Source organism: Vipera ursinii, assembly GCF_947247035.1.
Source record: "Vipera ursinii genome assembly, chromosome: 5".
Classification (NCBI taxonomy): Eukaryota; Metazoa; Chordata; class Lepidosauria; order Squamata; family Viperidae; genus Vipera; species Vipera ursinii.
This window is the reverse complement of record NC_139518.1, coordinates 46,148,982-46,174,370: the sequence shown is the minus strand read 5'-3', so window position 1 is coordinate 46,174,370 and position 25,389 is coordinate 46,148,982. Positions and strand designations below refer to the sequence as shown.

At 38.5% G+C, this 25,389-nt stretch overlaps 1 protein-coding gene across 7 annotated transcripts in view; it reads left to right on the top strand.

The window, feature by feature from the left end:
- BTRC (beta-transducin repeat containing E3 ubiquitin protein ligase) overlaps nucleotides 1-25,389 on the top strand; it is a 178,696-nt gene that overhangs the window by 121,948 nt on the left and 31,359 nt on the right. For all 7 annotated transcript variants that reach the window (XM_083364360.1, XM_083364359.1, XM_083364357.1 and 4 more), the window contains 2 exons: nucleotides 14,890-15,121; nucleotides 19,389-19,575. In XM_083364360.1, coding sequence (XP_083220486.1) covers nucleotides 14,890-15,121; nucleotides 19,389-19,575 — 419 coding nt within the window. The remainder of the gene's footprint in view (nucleotides 1-14,889; nucleotides 15,122-19,388; nucleotides 19,576-25,389) is intronic.

The following is a 25,389-nucleotide window of genomic DNA, read 5'->3' as shown; positions in this document are numbered from 1 at the left end:
CAAGATCATATTTGCCTTTTCCTCTTCCCCTTCAGGAGAAGGAAGAGCTTTTAAATACTATTAGGCCAGCTTCTGTCCTGCATTTATTGTCCTGCAAATTATTTTCTCTTTCCCTAAAAACTGACTATAGCCTGTACCTAAATATTCCAATAAAAGAGTTGAGAGCTTCCCCAGTGAGTGTGGAGGTGCCAAGGTATACCCATACTAGTAGAACACACGCTAGGACAAAGTGAGAGCTTGGTCACTGCTCTTGATTTCATTCTCCTTTGAATTTAGTGATTCAGTGGTAGTTTTTCAATGTATTTTGTGGAACTTTAACCCTGTTTTCTATGGTGTGTGCTAGCATGTATGCAAAGTTTCTAGAGTAGGGAAGTCAGAAAGAGGAAAGCGTACTGGCCAATTTCAGTGATTGATGTTCTGTTCACAGATAACAGTAGTTACAGGAGATAAAGATATAAAACAATCAAAGGATTTAGATAGCTGTCCTTCCCTCTGATTGTTCTTTTATAGATACATAGTGGCATGGCTTTTGATCCTCCCTTGCTATTGATGTTGGTGTTAAATGCCAAGACCATTTACAGTAAGGTCTCTTTCTTCCATGAAATGTATCTGGTAATTATTATTGTGACTTAGATAGTTGAACTATGCTTGCCTGGTTTCTTAATGTAGCATCCACTCAAACTAGGGAGCTTGCTGGGGTGGGGGAGTCAGTGTGGTCCATTTAAATATTATCTTGCTCACCGGTAAGCCTCCCCAAACTAGGAGAAACTACAGAGCCTGTATTTGGTATTAGTTCAACAAGGCAGACAAACTATACTAATGGTATACCGTTCACCCGGTTGCCCGATGTTAATGCTAAGGCTTCATTGCCATGGCCAGCTTGGAATTTCATGAACTTCACGACAACTCTGGGTGTGGATTAACACATAGGGTGGGACATACCCTCAACTTAGGTTTTAGCTCAGCATGAAATGGAAGTGACCTAGATATGTGTGCGTGGTAAAGAGTTATAGTTATCTTTCTGTCACAGCCACTGTTATCTGGTGAAGTTGCAAAAGAGAGGATTCATTAGAAGCTTGTGTCCTAAAGATTTGCAATCTGGTGGATTCTTGAATATTTATGGGGAAATCAAGAAGCCAGAGCCAGTGATCCTGTCAGGGACTTTGTTGACCGAAAGAATGAGGAACTAATATAGACTGTTCATGCCCCCTAACTGTCCTCTCTGACACTTCTGGGAACTTCGATGCAATGAAACGGGCAAGGAGGAGCTGTAACACAACCTCCCTGCATGAAGGGGAGGTGAAATCACTTGGCACACTGGGGGAACGGACCTCAGTGTCCCTTCCACTTGCAACCTTGCCTATCAGCTTCCCTATTGATTCTGGGGAATCATCTTCATTATCTGCCAGTTTTGCCTTCTCTGCCCAGTTCCCCACTAACTTCAGAACACTGAAGATCCTTAAGTCGGAAATTATTAGTGGAATTTGATAATTAAAGTCCCCTCAATCTTTTATGTCAAGTTGGATATTTCCATCTTCTCCTTATTTGCTTATTATGAACTTAGAATCATAAAAGATTTTCATTCAGTTCATATTTTCATATTTTCAATATATTTTTATCAATACAAAGTAGGAAATACAAGACTACTCTGGATATTCTCCCAATAAATACTGTACTTGAAAGCTACTTGATTCTATGAAAGTATCTAGAACTAGGGGGAAATGCTGACATTTTAGCATCATTTGGTACATCGTTTTACAAATGCAGCTTTTGTTTATTTTCAAAGAATGAAATTGTGAATTAATCTTAAAAACAAGTGAAAACATGGTTGAATGATAAAGTTTCATAAAATACCAGTTCCTTCTTTTCCCTATAAACTGTGCTCATATCCTCAGAAGTAGATAATAACTGTAGGAGAAGAGTGGCAGAGCCGGGGGGGGGGGGGTAGGGTCAAAAGATGGCTTAGCCTAGAATTCTTACATAGCCACAAACATACTAAGTCCAACTCACTGAATTACCCTTATGTAACTTCTAATTCCTGTGCATAGGCATGAACAATAAATCTGCTTAATTTGGATGTACTCTTGGTCTTTTGCACACCAGTGTATCTTGGTTGTGTGAGGATTTACTCTTATTTGAACTTGATTAAAATGAATTATGGTCACAATTCAGCAAGTTTGAGGGTTGGTTTATATGAACCCTGCTTAGGAACTGAATTGTTTCCCTGCAATTCTTTTTAAGGATATTCCTACAAGGCATTTAAACATAAGGAAATCAAGGTCTCTATGAGTAATGCTTATTAGCAAGTTTTTCTTCCACAATAATGGACATTGTTTCATCCATTTAGAGAATCAAACTTACATGAAACATTCTTGATGTAATTCTTATTTGGGATGCCACTTGCATAGAAACAGGTATAACTATGTGAAATAAATTTCTAAATTGGAAGCATCGTGCACACCTTGCCTCAATTATGGCAAATAATTTGTCTCTTATTTTTAAAACAATTCACTAAATTCATCCAGATAAATCAGCATGTTTTGAAGTTTTTTCTTTTATCTCTAGCAGATCAGTCTTCAAAGATGAATTTGAAGTTGGCAAAATCTTCCCAGTTCTTCTTTCACAACAGCATAGAAGTTTTATTTTGGTGGTTCCACCAGCATTTAACAACCAAATGGGAGACTTATATCACAGGAAGAAATAGTACATTCCAGACAATTAAACTTTATTAGACTGTTTGAAACATAAAGTATAACCGCTTTAAGTTTTCCATCTCTTTTCTCTGCTCCTCTTTGTTGTTTACTTAATGTGGGAGAATTTTGCCTTTAGTATTGCAGCTGGCATTTTTTTTTTGCATGGGCTGCATATAGCTAAAGGAAGGTGTAATTAATTTTTTTTTGTAATACCTTGATTGAAAATCTGGAAAAAATGTTTTCACCTCTTTGGGCAGCAACAGATAACATTGTGTGTAACCCAAGAGATATTTTAAATAGCTCATTGATTCTTGGTTTAATTAAAAAGAACAATTGTATTAGCTTTCATATATTTCAAGATACAATTTTGAGTACTTTAAAGCAGTGTTGTTGTTGTTTTAAAAAAGACAGATCAACTTAATTTATTCTTTTATACTTTTCTCTATGAATGTAATTAAGAATTGTTCTGATTCAAATAAATTTTATTTGAGGTTTCAGCATATCAGAGACTATGGATAGGATTGTGCTGTAAAAAATGGCATAGGTTTGAACATGGCATAGGTTTTCATGCTGTGCTTCTAGGAAACATATTCTATAAAGATGACACCATTGCAAAAGCTGGAGCCCATATCAAACGTAATAGAGGTAGACACAATAAAAAGGATGCTTATTTTCTACCAATGGGAAGGCAGAAGATAAAGGCTGAAGTTTTCAAATTGCTCAGTCCTTTCATTCCAATTAGAACAGTCTGCATAGTTTAAAGTAACTGCAAGATTTCACTGAGATGCATCATTCATCAAAACTTACTGCATAATTGGAAGCCATGTGTGGGTGCAAAATAAGTCTTGTTCTGAAGAACAGAACAAGATTAACTTCTCCCTGTTTTGCCCAACAAGATTAAGTATTTATATTTGGATATAACTAATAATGAGTATTTGACATTCTTTCACAGTGGTTGTTTTGACACTTCAGGTGATTTACTGCTAAGATGCACAGGATTTCCAAATGTTTCAGTGAGCTCACTATGTGGAAAGTGTGATTCAGCACTGGTTGAGCAGGTCTTTCATCAATTAAACCCCTGGAATGAATTTGTACAAGTTGGGCTTCTAGAGAGAGAGGGAAATTGGTCCCTTTCAGTTTCTGAAATAAAAATAAATGGACTGAGTGGCTTGAAGAATTAGTGTTGCTGGTTTGAGTCTGTCAACTATATGTTAGCAAGACAAATTCATCAATAAAAAAGATAAGTATCTTTATTGCATGCAAAATGTATTAAAGACATTTGAACTTGAACAGCCAAGCTTCCCAAATCAGAAGTTAAAAAAATTACAAGTCTTCTTGGATGGGTATATTCTTTATACTTACACTTTAAGAAAATATATTTTCAACTACTTTTGAGTTAATAAAGACAGAAAATAACATAATCAAATGAATTCTTAGGATGCATCATTTTCTATAAAAAGTTCATAAAGAAAAGAACATAGTATTGCTCAGGATGTAGTTAGGAATGAAATATGTTCTAAATATGAAATTGTGCATGTTAATTTTAATTTAATTTTAATAACATAATTTGTCTACTTTCTAGTATTTATTTCTTATTCCAATCTTGATGGAATGAAGGCATGTCACCATTGAATTAAACGTAAATACAAAAACCCAATGAATTAAATAACAAGACTCCATGAAAGCATGGTTGAACAAGATGGTTTTCACATCTGTGCAAATGGTATGAGGTTTGGGGACAGCTGTACCTTCAGAAAGTGATCTATCCTTCAACTGCAGCAGTGCTTTAAATTCCACCTAAAAAATTCCCAGGAGCCAGTACAAGTTGGAAAGCATATGTATTATGTGCAAGGTTAGCAAACAGCCTGCTGGATTATAGCTTGAACATTGCAATTTTCAAGTGTTCTTTAAAGACAGTCCCATGTAAGAATCTACAATATTTCAATAGTCCAGGTGAATAAGTATTTTTTTTATTTTAATTCCATTTATATCCCGCCCTTCTCCGAAGACTCAGGGCGGCTTACAAGCTTAGCAATAGCCTTCATTCCATGTATATGCCTGCTTATTAGGGCTTTCACACACACCCCCAAGCGGCATTATTACAAAGTCAGCTTAATTGCCCCCAAGTATCTGGGTTATGATGGCAATCTACCGGTATTCCCATTCCAGGTGAGCTGCAACTGGACAAAGCCTTCCTGCCTGGTAAGCAATAGCTGTAATGTCACGAACACCCCAAGTGTTAATCCGTGCCTTTAGCAGCAGTGCCTCTCTACTAAGAGGCAATGGAGGGAATGACCGGAAAATGCTGTGGACAATCTGCAGCTCCGTCTTAGGAAGTTTCAATTTAGCCTGCATATAGTTTTGAATTCCCTTTCCTTACTTCATTGTTAAAATTGTCTTATGCAGCAGTTACTGAACTAGGACCAAGGAAATCCAGATTCAGCTCTGTGCTCAGCAGTAGAAAGGGTTAGGGTTTGGGGACAATCACCACTTTCATCCTGTCCCCACCCTCCAGGCCAGGCGATCTGGGATTTAAAGAAATTGCATGAAGGAGGTATTACCTGTCAGCACTGCACTGCCTTCAGCTGACGGAAGCCTAGGAAATAAATCCAACCATCAATAATCTATATGTTAAAAAAGCCTTTTATATTATTAGGTCAGGTAAACTGATTAGTGTGGTTGGCCATTTGTTGTAAAATAGCAAAACAGTTTTAAGAAAATACATTTGGCTATGTAATACTTTGCCTATCATCTCTCCTTCCATCCCACCTCTGTATCTCTATTGTGGACTTTCCTTCTCTCTCTCTCTCTCTCTCTCTCTCTCTCTCTCTCTCTCTCTCTCTCTCTCTCTCTGCCCCCCCCCTCCGCTTTTGTTTTGCTTTTGCCTTTTATGTTGTCCTCAACAAAGTTTGAAAGGTACATAGACCTAGCATATTAGTGCCTTTGATCTCTTTAAATACAAGTAACATACATCCAGTAATAAGCTGTTGGCTGGCTTTTTTATTCCTGTATGTTGGGTTTTGTTTTGTTCTCTCTCTCTCTGCTCACCCCAATCTCTCTCCTAATTTCTCTTTCTCCCTCCCTCCCAATCTCTTCTTTTGGTGCCTGCAAAGAAACATAAACACAGCACTCATTTCTGGCAGGTTTTTACTGTCAAGAGTTTCTCCTATTATATTTATTTTACAATTTGCCAGGGGGTGAAGTTATTAAGTTTTAGCAGCAGCCATCGATCAAGTTCACAAGTTAACACGATAAAGGCTCTGTGCCGCTCCGATCCGGGGAAAATGATGATCCTCACTCGGTAATTAACTAAATGAGAAAGTTAAATCTTACTTGAGAGCTGGGAGAGATGCAAGAGAGGTGTTTGTCAGTTTCTCAGTGGAAATTAGAGGCAGTGTTAGGGTGGGTTTCTCCCCCTCCCTGATTTTTTTTCTTCCAATTCCCTAAGCTGCTGCTCTGTCATATTTTGCATAAGCACTGGGAAAATGTCATGTAATTAGTGCTGTCATGGAGGATATTTTTTTTTGCTGAAGGATGTTGGAATAATTCATTAGATTATCAAGAAAGGCTTGTGTCCTGAAATGATTAGCACAGTGAAATTTAAACTATTAAGGATAACAAGTTTAGAGCTTGCTGCAGTGCAGAGGCACCCAGGGTATGTCTGTGCCTATTTCAATCATTTCTTATAATTAAACATTATGTCCTCTCTCCCCTATACTCCACCCCCATTCCTTTCACTTGGGCCCAAACAAAAATTCTGTTGAGGCAGCTGTAGAAACATCAGCAAGTTTATTAGTGAGGAATCAAAGCTGTTATAAGAATCACCGAGAGGACAGTGGGAAACCTTTCTGCCCTGTTGCTAACCCAGGGGGTGGGGGGGGGGAAGAGAGATGCCAAAGCTGTAGTGAGGTCTCAAACACTGCCTGCTTGCTGGTATTGCTAATAATATATTTGGCATTTATATAGGTTTTTGTTCCATATTGTTGCTCTTACGTGAGCCTTATAGTAAGATGACAACACCTTAACACCCAGATCCCAGTCGTCTTCTGCTCTTGGATATGTGTCTATAGTTGCTGCATTAGGTAAAAGGTAAAAAAAAAGCACGGTGCCTTTATTTGTGTAGACCTAATTGAATACTATGCCAGAAGAACAGTTGGAAAAGGCAGTCAAATAGTGTTTTATTTCATTTTTACATTTATATTGTGTCCATTCAGTAGCTCTAGACAGCTTCCCAAAATAGGACATTCAGTGCTAGAACACTTATCTCCCATCAGATCCTTTGCTGATATCTCCAACTGAAAGATCAGGTGGTGGCTGTTATGAAAGACCTCCCTGCCTGAGTCTTGGAAGAACAATTATCAATTAGAATAGACGGTGCTGACCACTGAGGCCATATAGCTGGTGATATAAAGCAGCATCATAGAAGAGCAAAATTTATGAGCTCCCAATATATCCTCAGGCACGGGGTAGCAGGAGAGGGCTCTGTATCTATTGTAAATGCCAAAAAAAAGCCAACCAGTTCTCTTTCCCCCCCCCACCCCAAGAATTTCCTTTGTCTCATCCACTAGGCCTGAACTCAAGGATTTCTGAGTATAGTTGTTCCTCCTGGGAAAACAGTTAACTGGGCAGATGGTCACAATGCCACTAGCTGTTTTTGAGCAGGGAGTTCACTTCCTCATCTGAAATCCAGATAGGGCATAAGGGGGGTGGTGTCCCTTCCCCCAAAATAAGCTTTGAAATAAATAGCTGCAGGGTCTCCTTTTAACTGGGGTTACAAGGTCCAAGTAGTTTTGGAGTATGTGGTATTTAGAGCAAAGCCGATACTGGAGTAACAAAGAGTAAAGGATGCAGGCTAGCTGCACCAGGTTACAGGAGGTTGTAGTTTGCATACCAAAGCAGGCAATCTTCAGCTTGTGAACAGACCGAGCAAACAAACCAATAAAGGGAGGAAGAATAAGAACAGATGTAACACAATTCAAACTGAGCCAAACAGCCCTGAAAAGAAATAAACTATCCTTGATACATTTCCATACGCTTTCCCTGCCAGATTTAGCTTACTGATTCTAGTTCTCCCACTCTCAGGCATTTCCCAGATTAGTTCTGAATCCCAAGCCTGATTAGGAAATGTACCCTAGAAGTCCTTGCTTATGTTAGAACCTCCAGTAAAAACAGCTTTATTTCTCATCCCCTCTCATCCTAAACCTGTCCTCCACTTGCTTCTCAATGGAAGAAGACAGCGATTGTAATTACAGAATATTTAGTCACCATCTACATAGCAAAATTTCTTACTTAAAATTCACAAGTCTGCAGGTCCCTAGATAAACATTCCTTCTTTTTGGAACCTTCCCTGTCCATTTCTACATTGACTTTCTTGGGAAGCCAGCAGAGAAGATTGCAAATGGAAATCAGATGATCTCAGGGACTTGGCAGCTGGTCATAAATGCAAATAAGTTGCCAAGTGCCTGAAAAGCCATCTTGTGACTTGGGGTGGTGATTGAGATCCCCAAACTCATGGTTTTGGGTGACTTCAATCTACCATCCCTGGGAAGATCATCTGAGTTAGCTCGGGAGTTCATGGCTTCCATGACGGCCATGGACCTGACGCAAGTAATTCATGGACTGACTCATGTGGGAGGTCACACCCTGGATTTGGTTTTTCTATCTGGACGGTGGTTAGATGATCTTGGTGGGGGCTCCCCAATTGTTATGCCCCTGTCATGGACCTATCATCATCTCCTGCGGCTGGTCTTCCGTTTTGCCACTCCCCACCATGGGTGTGTTGAGCCAACTAGATGGTTCCGCCCCAGGTGCTTAATGGACCCTGAAAGGTTCCAGGCAGCGCTGGGGTCCCCACCTGCCTCCTCTGCTCACAGCTCGGCAGATGCCTTAGTGGAGGCCTGGGAAAGGACGGCCACGGAGGCACTTGACCGAGTTGTACCCTTGCGGCCCCTGACCCGGCGCAGATCCCAGTGGGCTCCATGGTTCTCCGCAGAGCTCCGGGAGATGAAGCGTCGGAGACGGGGCCTAAAGAGCGGTTGGAGGTCCAGCCGATCTGAATCCGACCGATTGCGACTAAGAACCCATATTAGGTCTTATCTCGCATCGATAAGGGTGGCGAGGTCTAATTACTTCGCTACCCTTATCGCGTCCGCAGATAATCGCCCAGCCGCCCTGTTTAGGGTGACACGCTCCCTCCTCAATCAGGAGGTGAGTGAGGAACCCTTGCAGGGGCGTGCCGAGGAGTTTAGTCAACATCTGTTGGATAAAATCGCTTGGATTCAGACCAATTTGGACTCCGACTGGGCAGAGTCGGACAATCAGGACACGGGTGATCTTGTCAATGTGATCTGGGAGGAGTTCGATCCTGTAACTCTGGAGGAAGTGGACAGGATTATGGGGAGGCTGAGCTCCACCACATGTTTATTGGACCCGTGCCCTTCCTGGCTGGTTTATGCAGCCCAGGAGGGGACACGAGGCTGGTTCCAGGCGGTTATATCTGCCTCTTTGAGTGAGGGTAGTTTCCCCGCCACCTTGAAGCTCTTCATTTCGACCCCAAACCACCCCAGTGATGCCCTCGACGTGATGTCCCGCTGCCTGGAGGCGGTTCGGGTCTGGATGGGGAGGAACAGGCTTCAACTCAACCCTGACAAGACCGAGTGGCTGTGCGTACCGGCATCTCGGGATATTCAGGATATCCCATCTCTCTCTATGGGGGGGTGAGTTATTACCCCCCGTAGATAGGGCTCGTAACTTGGGAGTCCTCCTAGATTCACAGCTTTCTCTAGAAGACCATATAGTAGCTGTGACTAGAGGGGCCTTCGCCCAGGTTCGCCTGGTGCGCCAGTTGCGGCCCTATCTAGACCGGGATGCCTTACGTACGGTCACTCACGCCCTCATGACCTCTCGTCTGGACTACTGCAACGCTCTCTACATGGGGCTACCCTTGAAGACCACTCGGAGGCTCCAGCTGGTACAGAATGCAGCCGCGAGAGTTGTGTTGGGAGTTTCCCGACACTCCCATGTTATACCTCTGCTCCGCGAGCTGCATTGGCTTCCAGTTGTCTTCCAGGTGAGATTCAAGGTGTTGGTAATGACCTACAAAGCCCTACATGGCATGGGTCCTGAATACCTTGGGGAGCACCTGCGGCCAGCGTCAACTTCCCTCCGCCCAGTACGCTCCCACAGAGAGGGTCTCCTCAGGGTGCCACCGGTCAAAGAATGTTGACTGGTGGTCCCTAGGGGGAGGGCGTTCTCTGTGGGCGCGCCGGATTTATGGAACCATCTTCCGGTCGAGCTCCGGATGGCACCTGACCTCCGCTCCTTCCGGCGCAATCTCAAAACCTACCTTTTCGAACAAGCTGGCCTGGCCTGATGGGATGGGGTTGGGTTTTATTAATCTGTTTTAACCTATTTTTTAATGTGTTTTAACTTATTCATGGGCATTTTGTTTAATCGTTTTTAATTTTTGTATCTTGTTTTTTAATATGTATTGCCCTGTTCACCGCCCTGAGTCCTTCGGGAGAAGGGCGATATACAAATAAAATTAATAATAATAATATTTTGCAGTGGCTGGAAGCGCGTTGTGGACTGTAAAGCACCCATTCCAAGGCCCTTGTGATTGTGAGTGATCCATAAATCATAAGTCATAAGTCAAGGATTAGCTGTACAGATTTTCTTAGCTGGACTTCCCCACTTGCAGAGAGTTACTATTATTGCAATAATAATTCTATTAAACCCATCCTATTGCACGTTACCATAGAACTGGACAAATACTGAGAAGTTTTGACTTTGGTATCCTTGGAATACAAAATGTGATTAATTAAGTAATCTTCTTAAACACAAGGAAATAAATTTTCTAAAGTAATTTCAATAGATTTTTTCAATGGTCAGAAATGTTTGTGGAAGTTTATGTGTAATAACGGCAATTGGTTTCTCAGGCTCAGAAGAATTGAGTATTGGCATGTCCTTGTGGTTCAACAACAGAGCATAAAACCCTTACACATTTCCACAAAATATGTTAAAAATGCTTCTCATTTCAATTATTAGGGTCAGCTTAACAGTCCAAGCAAAGCAATGGTTAGCAGAAGTTCCCTGCTGTGAAAAAATTCCCCACCTTCCCTCAATTAATTTAACTATGAGCCTTTTGTTGTTGTTGCATATAGTTAGGATTTTATTTTATTTTATTTGCTATTTTCTCTATGTTAAATTCACAGCCTGATATGTGGACTGTTCCCTTGTTACTACAGTTTTGCCCTGTTTTATTTTTTTGCTTATCCAATGAGAATGGTTCATCTCCTTAACAATTTGTTTCTCAGTATGTAGTATAGGTTTATTTAAATAAGTTGCCTATGGATAACTTGCATTAAAGCAATTCCCATTACATCTCCCACACATCCTGTTAACCATAAGAGGGAAACGTTTGGCCTTAACCCTCTTTGCTGAGCATTGGCTAATACAAATATTGTCCCCAATTGGTCGATTCTTTTAAGCTCATGCAATGTTTGTGCACATCCAGCAAAGCTTTAATCCATATCTTTCACTAGGCAAATGCCATTTGAATATTTTTTTGAATTAGTCAATTAAAATATGGACTATGGATTTTGTAGCAGTACAACTATTATATCTGAGATGAGGGTTGAGGAATGTATATTTGGTACTTTAGTTTAAGAGGCAGGGACAGGAAATCATTTTGAAATTTACCACTAGAAAAGCTAATTATCCTTTGGTCATAGTATGTGACTATCCAATGTTTATTCTATTAAATATGTCCCTTTCTAAATTATTAGTTGATTAAGTTTTTCTTTTTATCTTAGCTTCAGTTCCATTGCACATATAACACATTAACTACCAGTTCTTGCTGTAGAAAGCTCAGCAGAAACTTCTTGTATGCTCCTTGAGATCAATATAATGTCCTTGTATAGAAGACTAGTTATTTACAAATGGCACCAATGAGATACTACAATGATACAATGCCTTATTTTATGAAAACTAGTAGAACATGGTAGTATGCTGCTCATAGTCCTGGTAGTCTACTTCGCAATAAAATTGGAAGCGTAAATGGAACATGTAACTGATCTAGGTTTAAAACTTTTGAGCTGAGCAACTACAATACATATAAATGCCATGATACTGAGGTACTAAATGCATGATGGCAGCAATATGTTAAATGTGTTAATGTTAACATGTTATGCTTATGCACTAAAGACAAATTCCTTGTGTGTCCAGTCACACTTTGCCAATAAAGAATTCTATTCTGTTCTATTCACATTAAAACAGGATTTGCTTAGTAATTGCATAGAAAGAAGATATTGAAGTACCCATCCTACTATGTTTTATTCTTGAACTGCTATTCTTGATTTTACAGCTTATATGGGAGAAAGATATTAATGAAATTAGTCAGGATGTTGAAAAAAGGCACTGTTCAGCAGCTCTGCAACCATTTCTGTCCTCTGCTGTGACATTCCCCCCCGACCCCCTTCACTTAATTGCATTTGTTCTTAGGCCCTCATAGTCGGATTGGTCTGTCTGAAAATTAAACTATTCTTTCCTCTCACAATTTGTTTTTCATGTTAATTGGAGCATTAGTATACACCTACAATATACTGCTTAGGTGTTGGTGTACACCTGATACTTCAGTACAGTAGTTAATTTTTCCTACCAATATATATTGCAGAATTTTTCAAGACAATCATCACTGATAACTTCACATTACTTCTCAAGTAACCAAACAGTTATTTTGCTGACAGTTACCAATTTATTGTCAACTTTACAAATGAGCATGGTTGCAGCCATTTTCCTTCTCATTTGAGGTTGCCACGTAGAACAGAGGGAGGGGGGTTGCCCAGATGCTTCACTAGTCAAAATAATATTTTGTCCTGTGGGAACCAAGGTCATCAGCTGCTCCCAAGACTAGAGACTGGGCGTTTCATAAAAAGCCCACCAAATAATTATATTGGGCAACGTAGTTGCTTACATAGCTTTTGTGGGTGGGACATTTAACTTTGTGTTGGGGAATTGTTGCTTCTGTATCCAGACTTGGTTTTACTTTTGACATGCTGATACATTGTAACTAATAAACATGTTCTTTGAGGAATTTGCAAGCCTCGGAGTTCTGCTTTATTCATCTCTGTCGGAACCATGACATTTGTTTTCTTTCCTGCTTCAAGAAGAAAACTATTTTTGGAAAGAAAGTTGTTTCTTTTTTCCATAGATCTTCCACAACTACGTATGATACTAATTCCATGTTTTGTGTGCCATATAGTGGTTAAGACACAGGCCAGAAATTCGAAAGCCATAAATCCTACTCTACTTAATAACAAAGCCAGTCATTTACTTTCAGCCCTATGAAAGAGACAATGGCAAACCACTTCCAAAAATCTTGCCAAGAAAACAGCAGGGATTTGTCCAGGCAGTCACCAGGAGTTAACGCTAATTTGAAAGGACAAACAATGTTTTATGGGTAGGGGAATTTATGTTTTACAGCTACTTTGGAGATTGAAGAATAGACACTGGTGTTAGTACACATATGGGTAGGAATAATTAAAAATTGTGAAAAGTTATATTTTAGGAATTCCATCTTCCATGAAGCACAGAAGACTGAAATGACTACTACCCCAAAGCCAGAAATTGATAACCAACTGAGATATTTCCTCTCTTTGAATTACACTGGCTTTCTCTGCATAATTTGTCTAGAATTTGGGTGATAGAATTTGTATCTCTTTTGAAATCTCTATATTCAGACCAGAATAGTAAAATATATAGCAAGTAAATTGTGAGTTTTATTTAACATCAAATAATCCACAAAGAGCAAGATAAGTATTGAAATGGAAAACATGCCCTATTTTTTATCTTGAAGATACCCTTGCGCATATGATTCACCTCATGGTTTTTAGTGGCAAACTCATGCTGACTGTTTAGCTTGTTCACAAGTTCAGAGAAACCATCCTTTAGAGGTAATTATCCTAGCAGATTGCAGCCATTGAAAACAAGCCATAATACATTTTTAGTCGAGAGGTGACACAAGATTCTTGTTGTTTTTGCTGTTACAGAGTAATTCAGCTACCCTTTAGAATCCTCTTCAGAATGCTTATTATAGGATGCAACAGAAAGCAGATGTTAACAGGATTATTGTATAGGTGATGGGCATTTGATGGTATAGAATCAGTGTCATAATGGGCTACAAATGAAAGCAAACAATTCAAAAGTGGACTTTGCTCTATAAAGTTTGTAAGTATTGCCTTTAGGTGAAGTTCCAAGTCTCCACAATAAAAATTTTTAGTTTAGCTCAGTTTCATCTTATTCAGTCATATACTTGACTGGAACTAAAGCCATTCTCATAATGAACATTGAAACCTCTCAAGTGGAGAACAGGTTCCTTAAGACTCTTGCATAACTCCAGCATTCTCCTACCCATCATCTCTCAAGGCTCAAATAAATAATGCAACATGGGAAAGAAAAATAACAGTTGATCATATAGACTACCATTTCCCTTGTTTCATAATGATCCAATGAATGACACCATATAATGGGGGGTGGGTTATTGCTAGAAAAGCCTGCTTGGAGAAACCATGATGTCTGTGAAAGAAATATGGTCAAATAAATGGGGAAATAGATTTGCCAGTTACAGCCATTTCATATTCAAAATGTTTAAACAATTCAGTTAAATTCTGGAGTAAACTAACAAATGACTTATTTTCAAACAAGAACTGAACAATGAAAGGCTAGAAAACCTCTTCAAGAAAAGCCTCTGATTTTAATCTCAGATACCAGGTAAGACCATAAGAGAATACTTAGTTGTTGGGGTATACCTATATTTCATCATATAACTTATGCTGTAATAAAGATTGGGGGAAAAACTAATATATACATATACAATGCACACACATACACATATATTTTATGTATTTTCTATTTATCAACAGTTCACTTTCTCTTAAAGTATCTATCATAAAATTGTTAAAAGTACATGAATATATTTGTACATTGAATTATACAGTAAGAATCTGGTAGCCATTTCAATTGTATATTAAGGTGATTACACTGTTAGACTCTGGTAGCAATTTAAACTGCATATTAAGGCCTAGATGAATTTCCTATCACCTGAGTAGTCACATGCTAGAATATTGTTTTTTAAGAATTCCAGATTATATCGCTGCTTTAAAATAATTTTTTTTGTGTGTGTTTATTTCTTCCATAGACAAAACTTGCCAATGGTACTTCAAGCATGATTGTGCCAAAACAAAGAAAGTTGTCTGCAAGCTATGAAAAAGAAAGGGAGCTCTGTATCAAGTATTTTGAGCAGTGGTCAGAGTCTGACCAGGTAGAATTTGTGGAACATCTTATCTCTCAGATGTGTCATTATCAACATGGGCACATAAATTCATACTTGAAACCTATGTTGCAGAGGGACTTCATCACAGCATTACCAGGTATTTTATTTGGAGCACACAAAGAGATGTGCTTGTTTTTATTTGGAAGTGCATTTTCTGCCAGAAGTTTAAATTATTTGGGCTTATTTTGATTAAGTTTGGTCTAGTGGTTTAGGCACCAGGCTAGAAATCAGGAGACTGTGAGTTCTAGTTCTGCACTAGGCATGAAAGCAGCCAGCTGAGTGCTCTCTCTTAGCTCACCTCATCTGACAGATTGTTTTTATGGGGAATATAGAAAGAAGGACTTCTGCCAACCTAGCAGTTCGAAAGCACGTCAAAATGCAAGTAGAAAAATAGGGACTACTCCGGTGGGAAGGTAACAGCGTTCCGTGCGCCTTTGGCGTCTAGTCATGCCGGCCACATGACCACGGAGACATCCTCGGACAAGCGCTGGCTCTTCGGCTTTGAAACGGAGATGAGCCCCTAGAGTCGGAAACGACTAGCACACATGTGCGGGGGAACCTTTACCTTTACCTTTTAGAAAGAAGGAGTATTAGGTATGTTTGCCGCCTTGAGATACTTATGATAATGATTAAGACAGGATAACAATAATTAAAAGTCACATTCTAAAAAATAACTGGACTGTTTCCTACTTAAAAGAGACATAGAGGTATTTTGGTTGGCATCTTAGCAAATTCAGCATTTAGCCAACCTTGTTTGAGCTCAAAAGCTAAGCAGCGCTGATCTGAGTTAGTTCTTAGCTGAAGTCACAGATTTCAAACCCATTGACTATGTTGCATTGAAATTAAAACAATATCCTGAAAAAAGGCAGTGACAAATAATTTGTATAAGACTGCCAAACAAAAAACCCTGCATGAATGTAGCTCCCAAGAGTCGAACACAATTTGAGCACATTTATTTTGCTTGATCTTTTAAAACGGGTTCTAATTACTCATACCTAAACCTGGTATTAAATTAAGATTAATCCAGTTTTAATAATTAGTATTGGAAGTAGTAAAATGTAAAACAGAGGGGAGGAAATCTGAAGTATTACTTACTAAAATAATGTGATTCTATATAGAGTAACAATACTGCAAAATTATTCTTTAGATCTCATTTGGATCTAAAGTTAATGTTTAATTAAAAGGGATGGGGAGGGAGGGAGGGAAGGAAGGAAGGAAGGAAGGAAGGAAGGAAGGAAGGAAGGAAGGAAGGAAGGAAGGAAGGAAGGAAATATGACTTCCAGTGTACTTTTCAATAGTACATATTAACAAGCCTATCATCTCTCCTCTCTCTTAACTATTCCAGAAATTTCTTCAACCCCTTATTTATTTCTCATCTTAAATCCCTAAATCGCCATTTCATTTTTTTTCTTCTTTTAGCAAAAAGTCAATAAAGGATTTCTGGATTTAAAAATTAGTTGATCTTAAATTAAATTAAAAGCTTTAGAATATGAAGCAATAGATTGCTGCTAATATCTAATAACTTCTTTGGAAGATTTGTTGTACTGCTTAAGTATAATTTCTCAGCTTAATTTTATTTTATTTTTCATTTCAACTATTTTAAAGCCCAGTTTCACATACTTCAGTGTAACTGTTTTAGATGTTACTTTTCACTTCTCCAATTTGCTCTTAATGAATTTGCTGGAAGAGACATGGTAGAAAGAAATAAAAATTACTCAGATGCTTGAGAAGGTCATTATTGAGAATTTTTTTTGCTTGTCTGTCCTGAACAGGAAACATTTGGTACATAATAACCTGCTTAATCCTGTTAAGAATCATCTGATTCTTAGAAGCCTTTCATGTATGTCTATTTAAGTATAGGCATATGATCTTAAATAGTATAGGCATAGGATCTTAAATGACCATTGCACTCATTTCTCATGCTAGTAAAGTTATGCTTAAAATTCTACAAGCTAGACTCCAGCAGTATGTGGATCGAGAACTACCAGAAGTACAGGCAGGATTTCGAAGAGGCAGGGGAACTAGAGATCAAATTGCTAACATACGCTGGATCATGGAGAAAGCTAGAGAGTTCCAGAAAAACATCTACTTCTGCTTCATTGACTATGCTAAAGCCTTTGATTGTGTGGATCATAACAAACTGTGGCAAGTCCTTAAAGAGATGGGCATACCAGACCATCTTATTTGTCTCTTGAGAAATCTATATGCGGGCCAAGAAGCAACAGTGAGAACTGGACATGGAACCACTGATTGGTTCAAAATTGGGAAAGGAGTCCGGCAAGGCTGTATACTGTCGCCTTGCCTATTTAACTTATATGCAGAGCACATCATGAGAAAGGCAGGGCTAGATAAATCAAAAGTTGGAATTAAGATTGCCGGAAGAAACATCAACAACCTAAGATATGCAGATGATACCACTCTAATGGCAGAAAGTGAAGAGGAACTAAAGAGCCTCTTGTTGCGAGTGAAGAAGGAGAGTGCAAAACTTGGGTTGAAACTTAACATTAAGAAAACCAAGATCATGGCATCTGGCCCTCTCAATTCCTGGCAAATAGATGGGGAAGAAATGGAGGTAGTGACAGATTTTATTTTCCTGGGTTCCAAGATCACTGCAGATGGGGACTGTAGCCAAGAAATTAAAAGACGCTTGCTCCTGGGGAGGAAAGCCATGGCAAATCTAGACAGCACACTAAAAAGCAGAGACATCACCCTGTCAACAAAAGTGCGTATAGTCAAGGCTATGGTCTTCCCAGTTGCAATGTATGGCAGTGAAAGCTGGACCATAAGAAAGGCTGAGCGCCAAAGAATTGAAGCCTTTGAACTATGGTGCTGGAGAAGACTCCTGCGAGTCCCTTGGACTGCAAGGCGATCAAACTGGTCAGTCCTAGAGGAGATCAACCCTGACTGCTCTTTAGAAGGCCAGATCCTGAAGCTAAAACTCAAATACTTTGGCCACCTAATGAGAAGGAAGGACTCACTGGAGAAGAGCCTAATGCTGGGAAAGATTGAGGGCAATTTAAGAAGGGGACGACAGAGAATGAGGTGGCTGGATGGAGTCACTGAAGCAGTAGGCGTGAGCTTAAATGGACTCCAGAAGATGGTAGAGGACAGGAAGGCATGGAGGAACATTGTCCATAGGGTCGCGATGGGTCGGACACGACTTTGCAACTAACAACAACAAATATGATCTTGAGTATCCCAAAATATTCTTGTTATTTACATGCTCCACCATTGCTACTAATCAATGAGTCTCAGTTTTTGGATCATTTGTAACAAGCGGAAATGAAGCATTTGATCTCATTTGGAATGTTCAGTAGATACTGTACTCTAAGAAACTGAATTGACCCAAGTCTCATAGATGACTTCCTCAAAATTATTGACAATAGTATACCCCCAATTGAGATAATGCTATGTGTTCTTTTAATTCTATAAAGTATATATTCAGCTTGTATTTAGGCCTTGTGTGATGGAATGTAGTAAGGAGGTGGATTCCCAGAAGGGATGTGTCCATAAGAGTAACAGGCAACTCAATCCAGATATTATATATAGGGAAAACATGGAGAAGACAGCCCCTTGCTGTATAGGGTATATTGTAGCTGTAGATAGTAGAGTTCTCAATCTGTAAAGATTTTATGTATAGTATGAAAAACTTGATGTCAGCCCAAAACCAAAATGATATGGGGTGATTCTTCCAAACATGATTAGATTAATTGTAATTTAATGATTAATTGTGGTCTGCTTACATATTCTTTGGTAGAACGTCATCAATATGTGAAATTCTCATATTCTAATTTCTCCAAAATTGCAGAACATCACAATTGTCAATGTTCAATTGTCTGTGTTTTCTTTTAAAACTAAATAAATAACAGACGGCCAGACAAACATATACTTGTTACAGTCGCATAACTGTTCTTACCAGGTACTGCTTCTTGGGGGGTCCATATTAGGAACATAAGTTCTTCATTGCATGAAAAGTCTTTAATTTTAGCGCAAAGTAGCATTTGAACTGTTGGAATAAAAAAAAGCTGTAGTAGCAAAATGAGAAATGGTCCTAATATACCAAGATTTTGTAGAATGCATCAAGTGAGAAAAGTCTTCCGTAGAACATCCCTCTAGTGCTAGAAACCAATAGAAATAGATTGGAATGACTTTCTGAATTCTTTATCATCTTAAATGCTTTGCTGTTTCTTACCCAGAGGAAGCTACTCATTCTTGAAGTTAACATGAAGCTATTTTCTATCCAGACATTCCAGTTCTTAATACAACAAATGGAATGAGCAGGGATGAAGATGAAAATGTGTTTGTAACATATGATCTCCTAGTGTGATCCCCAGTGACCACTAATTCTTTTACTTTTTTTCCAGCTCGAGGCCTGGATCACATTGCTGAGAATATTCTGTCTTATTTGGATGCCAAATCTTTGTGTTCTGTTGAACTTGTGTGCAAGGAATGGTACCGGGTGACGTCTGATGGTATGCTGTGGAAGAAACTGATTGAGAGGATGGTCCGTACAGACTCATTGTGGAGGGGTTTGGCGGAGCGAAGAGGATGGTGAGAGTATCAAACATACATCTGCTCAGTAGGGGAAGTAGATGCCAGTGATAGTTTGATCATTTTACCTGAAAATTGGAGAATATCCTTTAATATATGTATTTCTTATTTTCCTTGTTACTATTTTGTGAGGATACGTGTTTTCTCTTAATTCTAGAATTCATTCCAGAAGCCACTGGCAGCAGGCACATCATCTTCATCAGGAGGCAGGGTACAACTACTTAGTTGCTCACTGAAGGCAGTAGGTTTTCTTAAGACTCCTGACATCAATATTTTTCAGGCCGCTATTTCTTTCTTTCTCCCTCATTCCCATCCAAAAATTATCCTTACTATAGTCACCAAGTAAAGGCAAGCTAGAATTAATGTAGAACTCGGGTAAAACAAAAGCACTTCTTCTTAAGCAACAGAGATTGCCACCATGTTGCCTCATAAGAGGAGACAAACTCTGCACCAAGTGGAAGATCAAACAAATTCCTGACAAACCTAGCAGACAACTTTCTCTCCCAAATTGTAGAGAAGGGAACTAGGGGATTAGCCATATTGGATCTAATCCTCACTAACAGAGATGAAATGATAGAAGGTGTTGAAGCCACAGGAACGTTGTGGAGAAGTGATCATGCAATATTGGAATTCAACATTAGGGAAACAAGCAATAGAAGACAAACTAGAGTCTTGGACTTTAAGAGAGCTAATTTCAATAAACTTAAAGAGAGCTTGGGAAGAATTCCATGGATGAGAATCCTCAAGGGGAAAACAGCTCAAGAAGCTTGGGAAATTTTGAAAAGTGAGATAATAAAAGCCCAATCTTGCACAATACCAACAAGGAAGAAAAATAACAGCATGGCTGCATAAAGAACTCTGATAAATTGAAAGATAAAAAGGACAAGTATAGAAAGTGGAAAGAGGGGCACATAACTAAGGCAGAATATCAACAAATAGCTGAGCCTGCAAAGATGAAGTGAGGAAAGCTAAGGCTCAAAATGAACTAAGGCTTGTGACCAAAGTCAAAAATAACAAAAAAAAGAGCTTCTTTCAACATGTAAAAAACAAGAAAAAAGTTAAGGAAATGATTGGTCCACTAGTGGGGGAAAGTGGCAAGAAGGTGACAAGCAACAGGGAGAAAGCAGAACTATTTAACTCGGTTTTTGCATCTGTCTTTACACAAAGGTAAAAAAACCCAGTCCAACCTATCAAAAACAGTACCATAAAAAACAGATTAGAAACACAAGTTAAGATAGGCAAGAAAATGGTAAGTAAGCACCTGTCCAGCCTAGACAAGTTCAAATCACCAGGACCAGATGGATTACACCCCAAGATTCCCAAGGAACTGGCAGACATGATCTCAGAACCACTGAACTATATTTTTCAAAGATCCTGGAGCACTGGGGAACTACCAGAGGACTGGAAGAGAGCTGATGTAGTTCCCATCTTCAAAAAAGGGGAAAAATAGATCCAGGAAACTACAGACTTATCAGCCTGACCTTAATACCTGGAAAGATTCTGGAAAAGATAAACAATGAATCAGCAAACACCTAGAGGCAATCAAAGTCATTACTAAAAGCCAACATGGGTTTGTCAAAAACAGATCATGCCAGACAAATCTTATTGCATTCTTTGACCAAGTGACAACATTAGTGGACCAGAGGAATGCTGTAGATATAATTTACTTGGACTTCAGTAAGGCATTTGATAAAGTAGATCACAACCTACTACTTGATAAGATAGAAAAATGTGGGTTAGACAGCATCATCACCAGATGGATTCGTAGCTGGCTGACCAGCTGTACTCAGTGTGTGGTTGTCAAAGGAACTGCATCAACATGGAGGGAAGTGTCTAGTGGGTACCCCAGGGCTCTGTTCTAGGCCCAGTGCTCTTCAACATCTTCATCAACGATTTGGACAAGGGGATAGATGGGGAATTCATCAAATTTGCAGATGATACCAAGCTGGCAGGAATAGCCAGCACTCTAGAAGATAGGCTTAAGATACAGAAGGATCTGGACAGATTTGAATACAGGACACTATCTAACAAAATGAAATTCAGTGGTGAAAAAGTAAGATTCTACATTTAGGCAAGAAAAATCAAATGTACAGGTATAGTATAGGTGGTACCTTGCTCAATAGTAGTAACTGTGAGAGGAATCTTGGAGTCCTAGTGGACAATCACTAAAATATGATCCAACAGTGTGCTGCAGCTGCCAAAAAAGCCAACACAGTGCTAGGCTGCATTAACAGAATCAAGAACACGTGAAATATTAATACCACTTTACAATGCCTTGGTAAGGCTACATTTGGAATACTGCATCCAGTTTTGGTCACCACAATGTAAAAAAAAACATTGAGACTCTAGAAAGAGTACAGAGAAGAGCAACAAAGATGATTATGGAACTGGAGGCTAAAACATATAAGGAACGGTTGCTGGAATTGGGTATGTCTAGTTTAATGAAAAGAAGGACTAAGGGTGACCTGATAGTAGTACTCCAATATCTCAGGGGTTTGCCACAAAGAAGAGGGAGTCAAGCTATTCTCCAAAGCACCTGAAGGCAGGACAAGAAGCAATGAATGGAAACTAATCAAGGAGAGAAGCAACCTAGAACTAAGAAGAAAATTCCTTACTTAGAACAGTTAGAACAATTAACCAGTGGAACAACCTGCCTCCAGAAGCGGTGAATGCTCCAACACTGGAAGTTTTTAAGAAGAGTCTGAAATGGTATAGGGTTTCCTGCCTGATCAGGGGGTTGGACTAGATGACCTCCAAGATCCCTTCCTGTTGTTGTTGTTGTTGTTGTTGTTGTTGTTGTTATTATTATTATTATTATTATTATTATTATTATTATTATTATTATTATTATTATTAGGTTCCTCTGTGCTGACTCTAACAATACTGGCCTAGTATTGCTGTGGTGGAACTTCAGCTGTCCCCACTGCACGGTTTCCATCTGATATAGGCAGTAATTTTAGTGCTTTTCTTTTCAGATGACTCTGAAAAGTCATCTCTGTTCCCATTATTTTCTGGTTATTGGTCCTATGTTTCCTGGTGGTCATTCTGTCAGCTGCTGCTGCTTCATTAAAGTAGTTTCTCTCCGAACCAGAACTCAAATATTTGGTGGGAAAATCTTTTCTCTTAGCACAGAAATTTTATTGGCCCTTTATGGCCACTTCACATCCAGAATCTGTAGAATTTGGCATGCCTCTTTTGGACAAGGTTTCATTGCCCTTAAAGGATCAAAATCTGGATCCAGCCCTGAGAGTGGATTGCCATATAGATGACATGGAGACCTTTTTTTTTATCAGATTTGTCTAATGTCAGAGATGCACCATTCTGTCAAAACACCTGAGAGCTCATCTTTTTTTTTAACTGCACTTTTTTCTTCTCTAGCACTTTTCTCCAGATATATTTCATCTGCTAGCCTAGAGGCCGAAAGGCAAAGAATGCACCACAGGATTTAACTGAGCCTATTACACTTTACAGTTCTCATATTATACCATTTGAAACCAATGTAACAAATAGATGTAACACCTTTTAAGGATTTGAGTGGTGGGATGCATATATATTAAAATCAGTGAGGTATAGTATTCTTCCATTCTGTAACTTAAGTCTGTGACACATACCTAAAGAATAATCAGAATCCAATTACTATATTAACGAGTAAACAAATTTTTAGAACTCAGAAATAGATGACGTGTTATGAATAGGATGTCAGTTGGGTTTTTTTTAAACAGATCTTTTCATTTGGAAATGTAATCTTTGCTCATAAAACCTGGAATAACCACTACTAAGCAATTAGCATCTAAAATTCAGATAGTATTCATCATCTATTTCACATGCAGGACCAAGTCTGATGTTCTACTATTAACATTTTATTAGATGCTTCCCTCCTGGGATAACCCCTTTAATATACAATTTTCTATTCATTGGGCCTCCACAGTTTTCTGGAGATATTTGGATATAAATATTTCATAAACAAGACAAAGTGATAGCCAAGGCATTTTAGCTTTTATTTATTTAAATAATAATAATAATACTGCCACAATTTGCAAGTGCAAAAACTATTAAAAGAATTTAAAAAGCCTCGATACCATTAATATGTTGACGTTCAATAGATTAGGAAAAAAAATGTTTGTGAAATATTCTAAAATGCAACTGCACCCAGCTTTAGTAGTAAGTGTACACCCAAATTGCCTTTTTTCATAGTATTTTTAACAGCAGACATGACAATTACCATTATCTGCATCTTCAAAACTTAGTATAGGGAAATGTAGTTTAGTTTAAGAATTAAATCAGATTCCATTTGTGGAGATCTTAATGATATGTAGACAACACATCAAGCAGTAAACTGAGCAATAACAGGTTCTAACAGTTTTCTGATAATATTAGAAATTTATTTCCTAAAGTTCTGTGCCAAGCATGAGATTAAAAAAAAACATTATTTCTTTAGCCATAGAAAGTGGGTTGTAAATTAATAATATTTACCTAAGCTATATCACTCTCCTCTCTTTGATTCTCCTTAGAAGAAACAACTATTAAGGCAAGAGGTATGTTTGCTACTATATAACAAAGCAAATATTTTTAGATTGCTGTGCTACACACATACAACAAATGGAGGTTTGAAAAATGTTATTCTTTGCTAGAGAAATGCAGACAACTTGAAATCTGATCAGGGTCAGAGCCCCTGTGTCACATATTATTTCATTCTGTTTAATTTCTCAGTAAATTGTTTTTCTCTCTCTCTCTTCAAAAGCCACCTACACAGTCCACAGTTGCTTTTATATGATTATTAAACCACATCTGTGTCTTTCCTTAATCTATCTTTTTAATTTTTTTATCAGTTGGTTAGTAGATTTAACAAAACTGATTCATTATAGTTGCAAAGGAATGATCAAGTAGCATGTCTTCTGTAGTTTCTACTTTTTCCAGCATGAAAATGTAAAATAGTAATAAGCTGTCAAAAGCCCAAGATGTAAAATAACATATATCCAACATGATATGTAGAAAATATGTTGGTGATAAATCATTTTGTAACCTAGCTGAATGTTTTATTTACTAATATATTCTCAGGAAATCCCAACATTTCTGTTTACTAATGTTCTTCACATCAGTAAAGACCTTGCAATTCACAAAATGTATTTTGGGAAATTTAAGATTAGAAGTTTTCAATGGGTTGTTTTATCCAGATTTTTACCACTCCTGTAATTTTTTAAACAGGATACCTTGCATGTGTCATATCATGTACAAAGAGGCTTCTTAATACAGTTTCAAAGGATATAGGAAGGAAGAGATTTATACGTGGAATAAACTGGTCTGTGAATTATTACAAGACAGTTATAAAAGGGAGAGTAAAGATTTAAATGTCATACATCAGATGCCAGGATTGTACTTATAGATTTGTGTCCACCTCAGTTTTGCAGACATAAAAATGTCCATTGCGGAGTTCTTTGTTTCTGCACAGTACTGGGTAGCCTCTTAATTTTAAAATGGGAATATATTTAAAACTATGCCATTGGAGAAATTTGATCCCATTGCTCTTTAAAACACATCCATTCCAAAACCGGATCAGTTCAAAGAAGAAACCATGCTGTTTACCAATAGCTAGAAGAACCAGTAAAATGTATTTGTAAGACTGTGTAAATTGACTGATAATTTTTACTATAGGGCTTGGCCTCAAAATAATTGTACTATAAAGAATATGCTGCTCACCAAGGTTCTCTCCTGATGTCACTCTCATTTTAAGATCTCTTATTTAAATGTCCCTGTGGTAATAGAGGCAATCTAAGTAATTTTTTAAAGCCAGTCTAGAGAAAATTGCAGAATAGT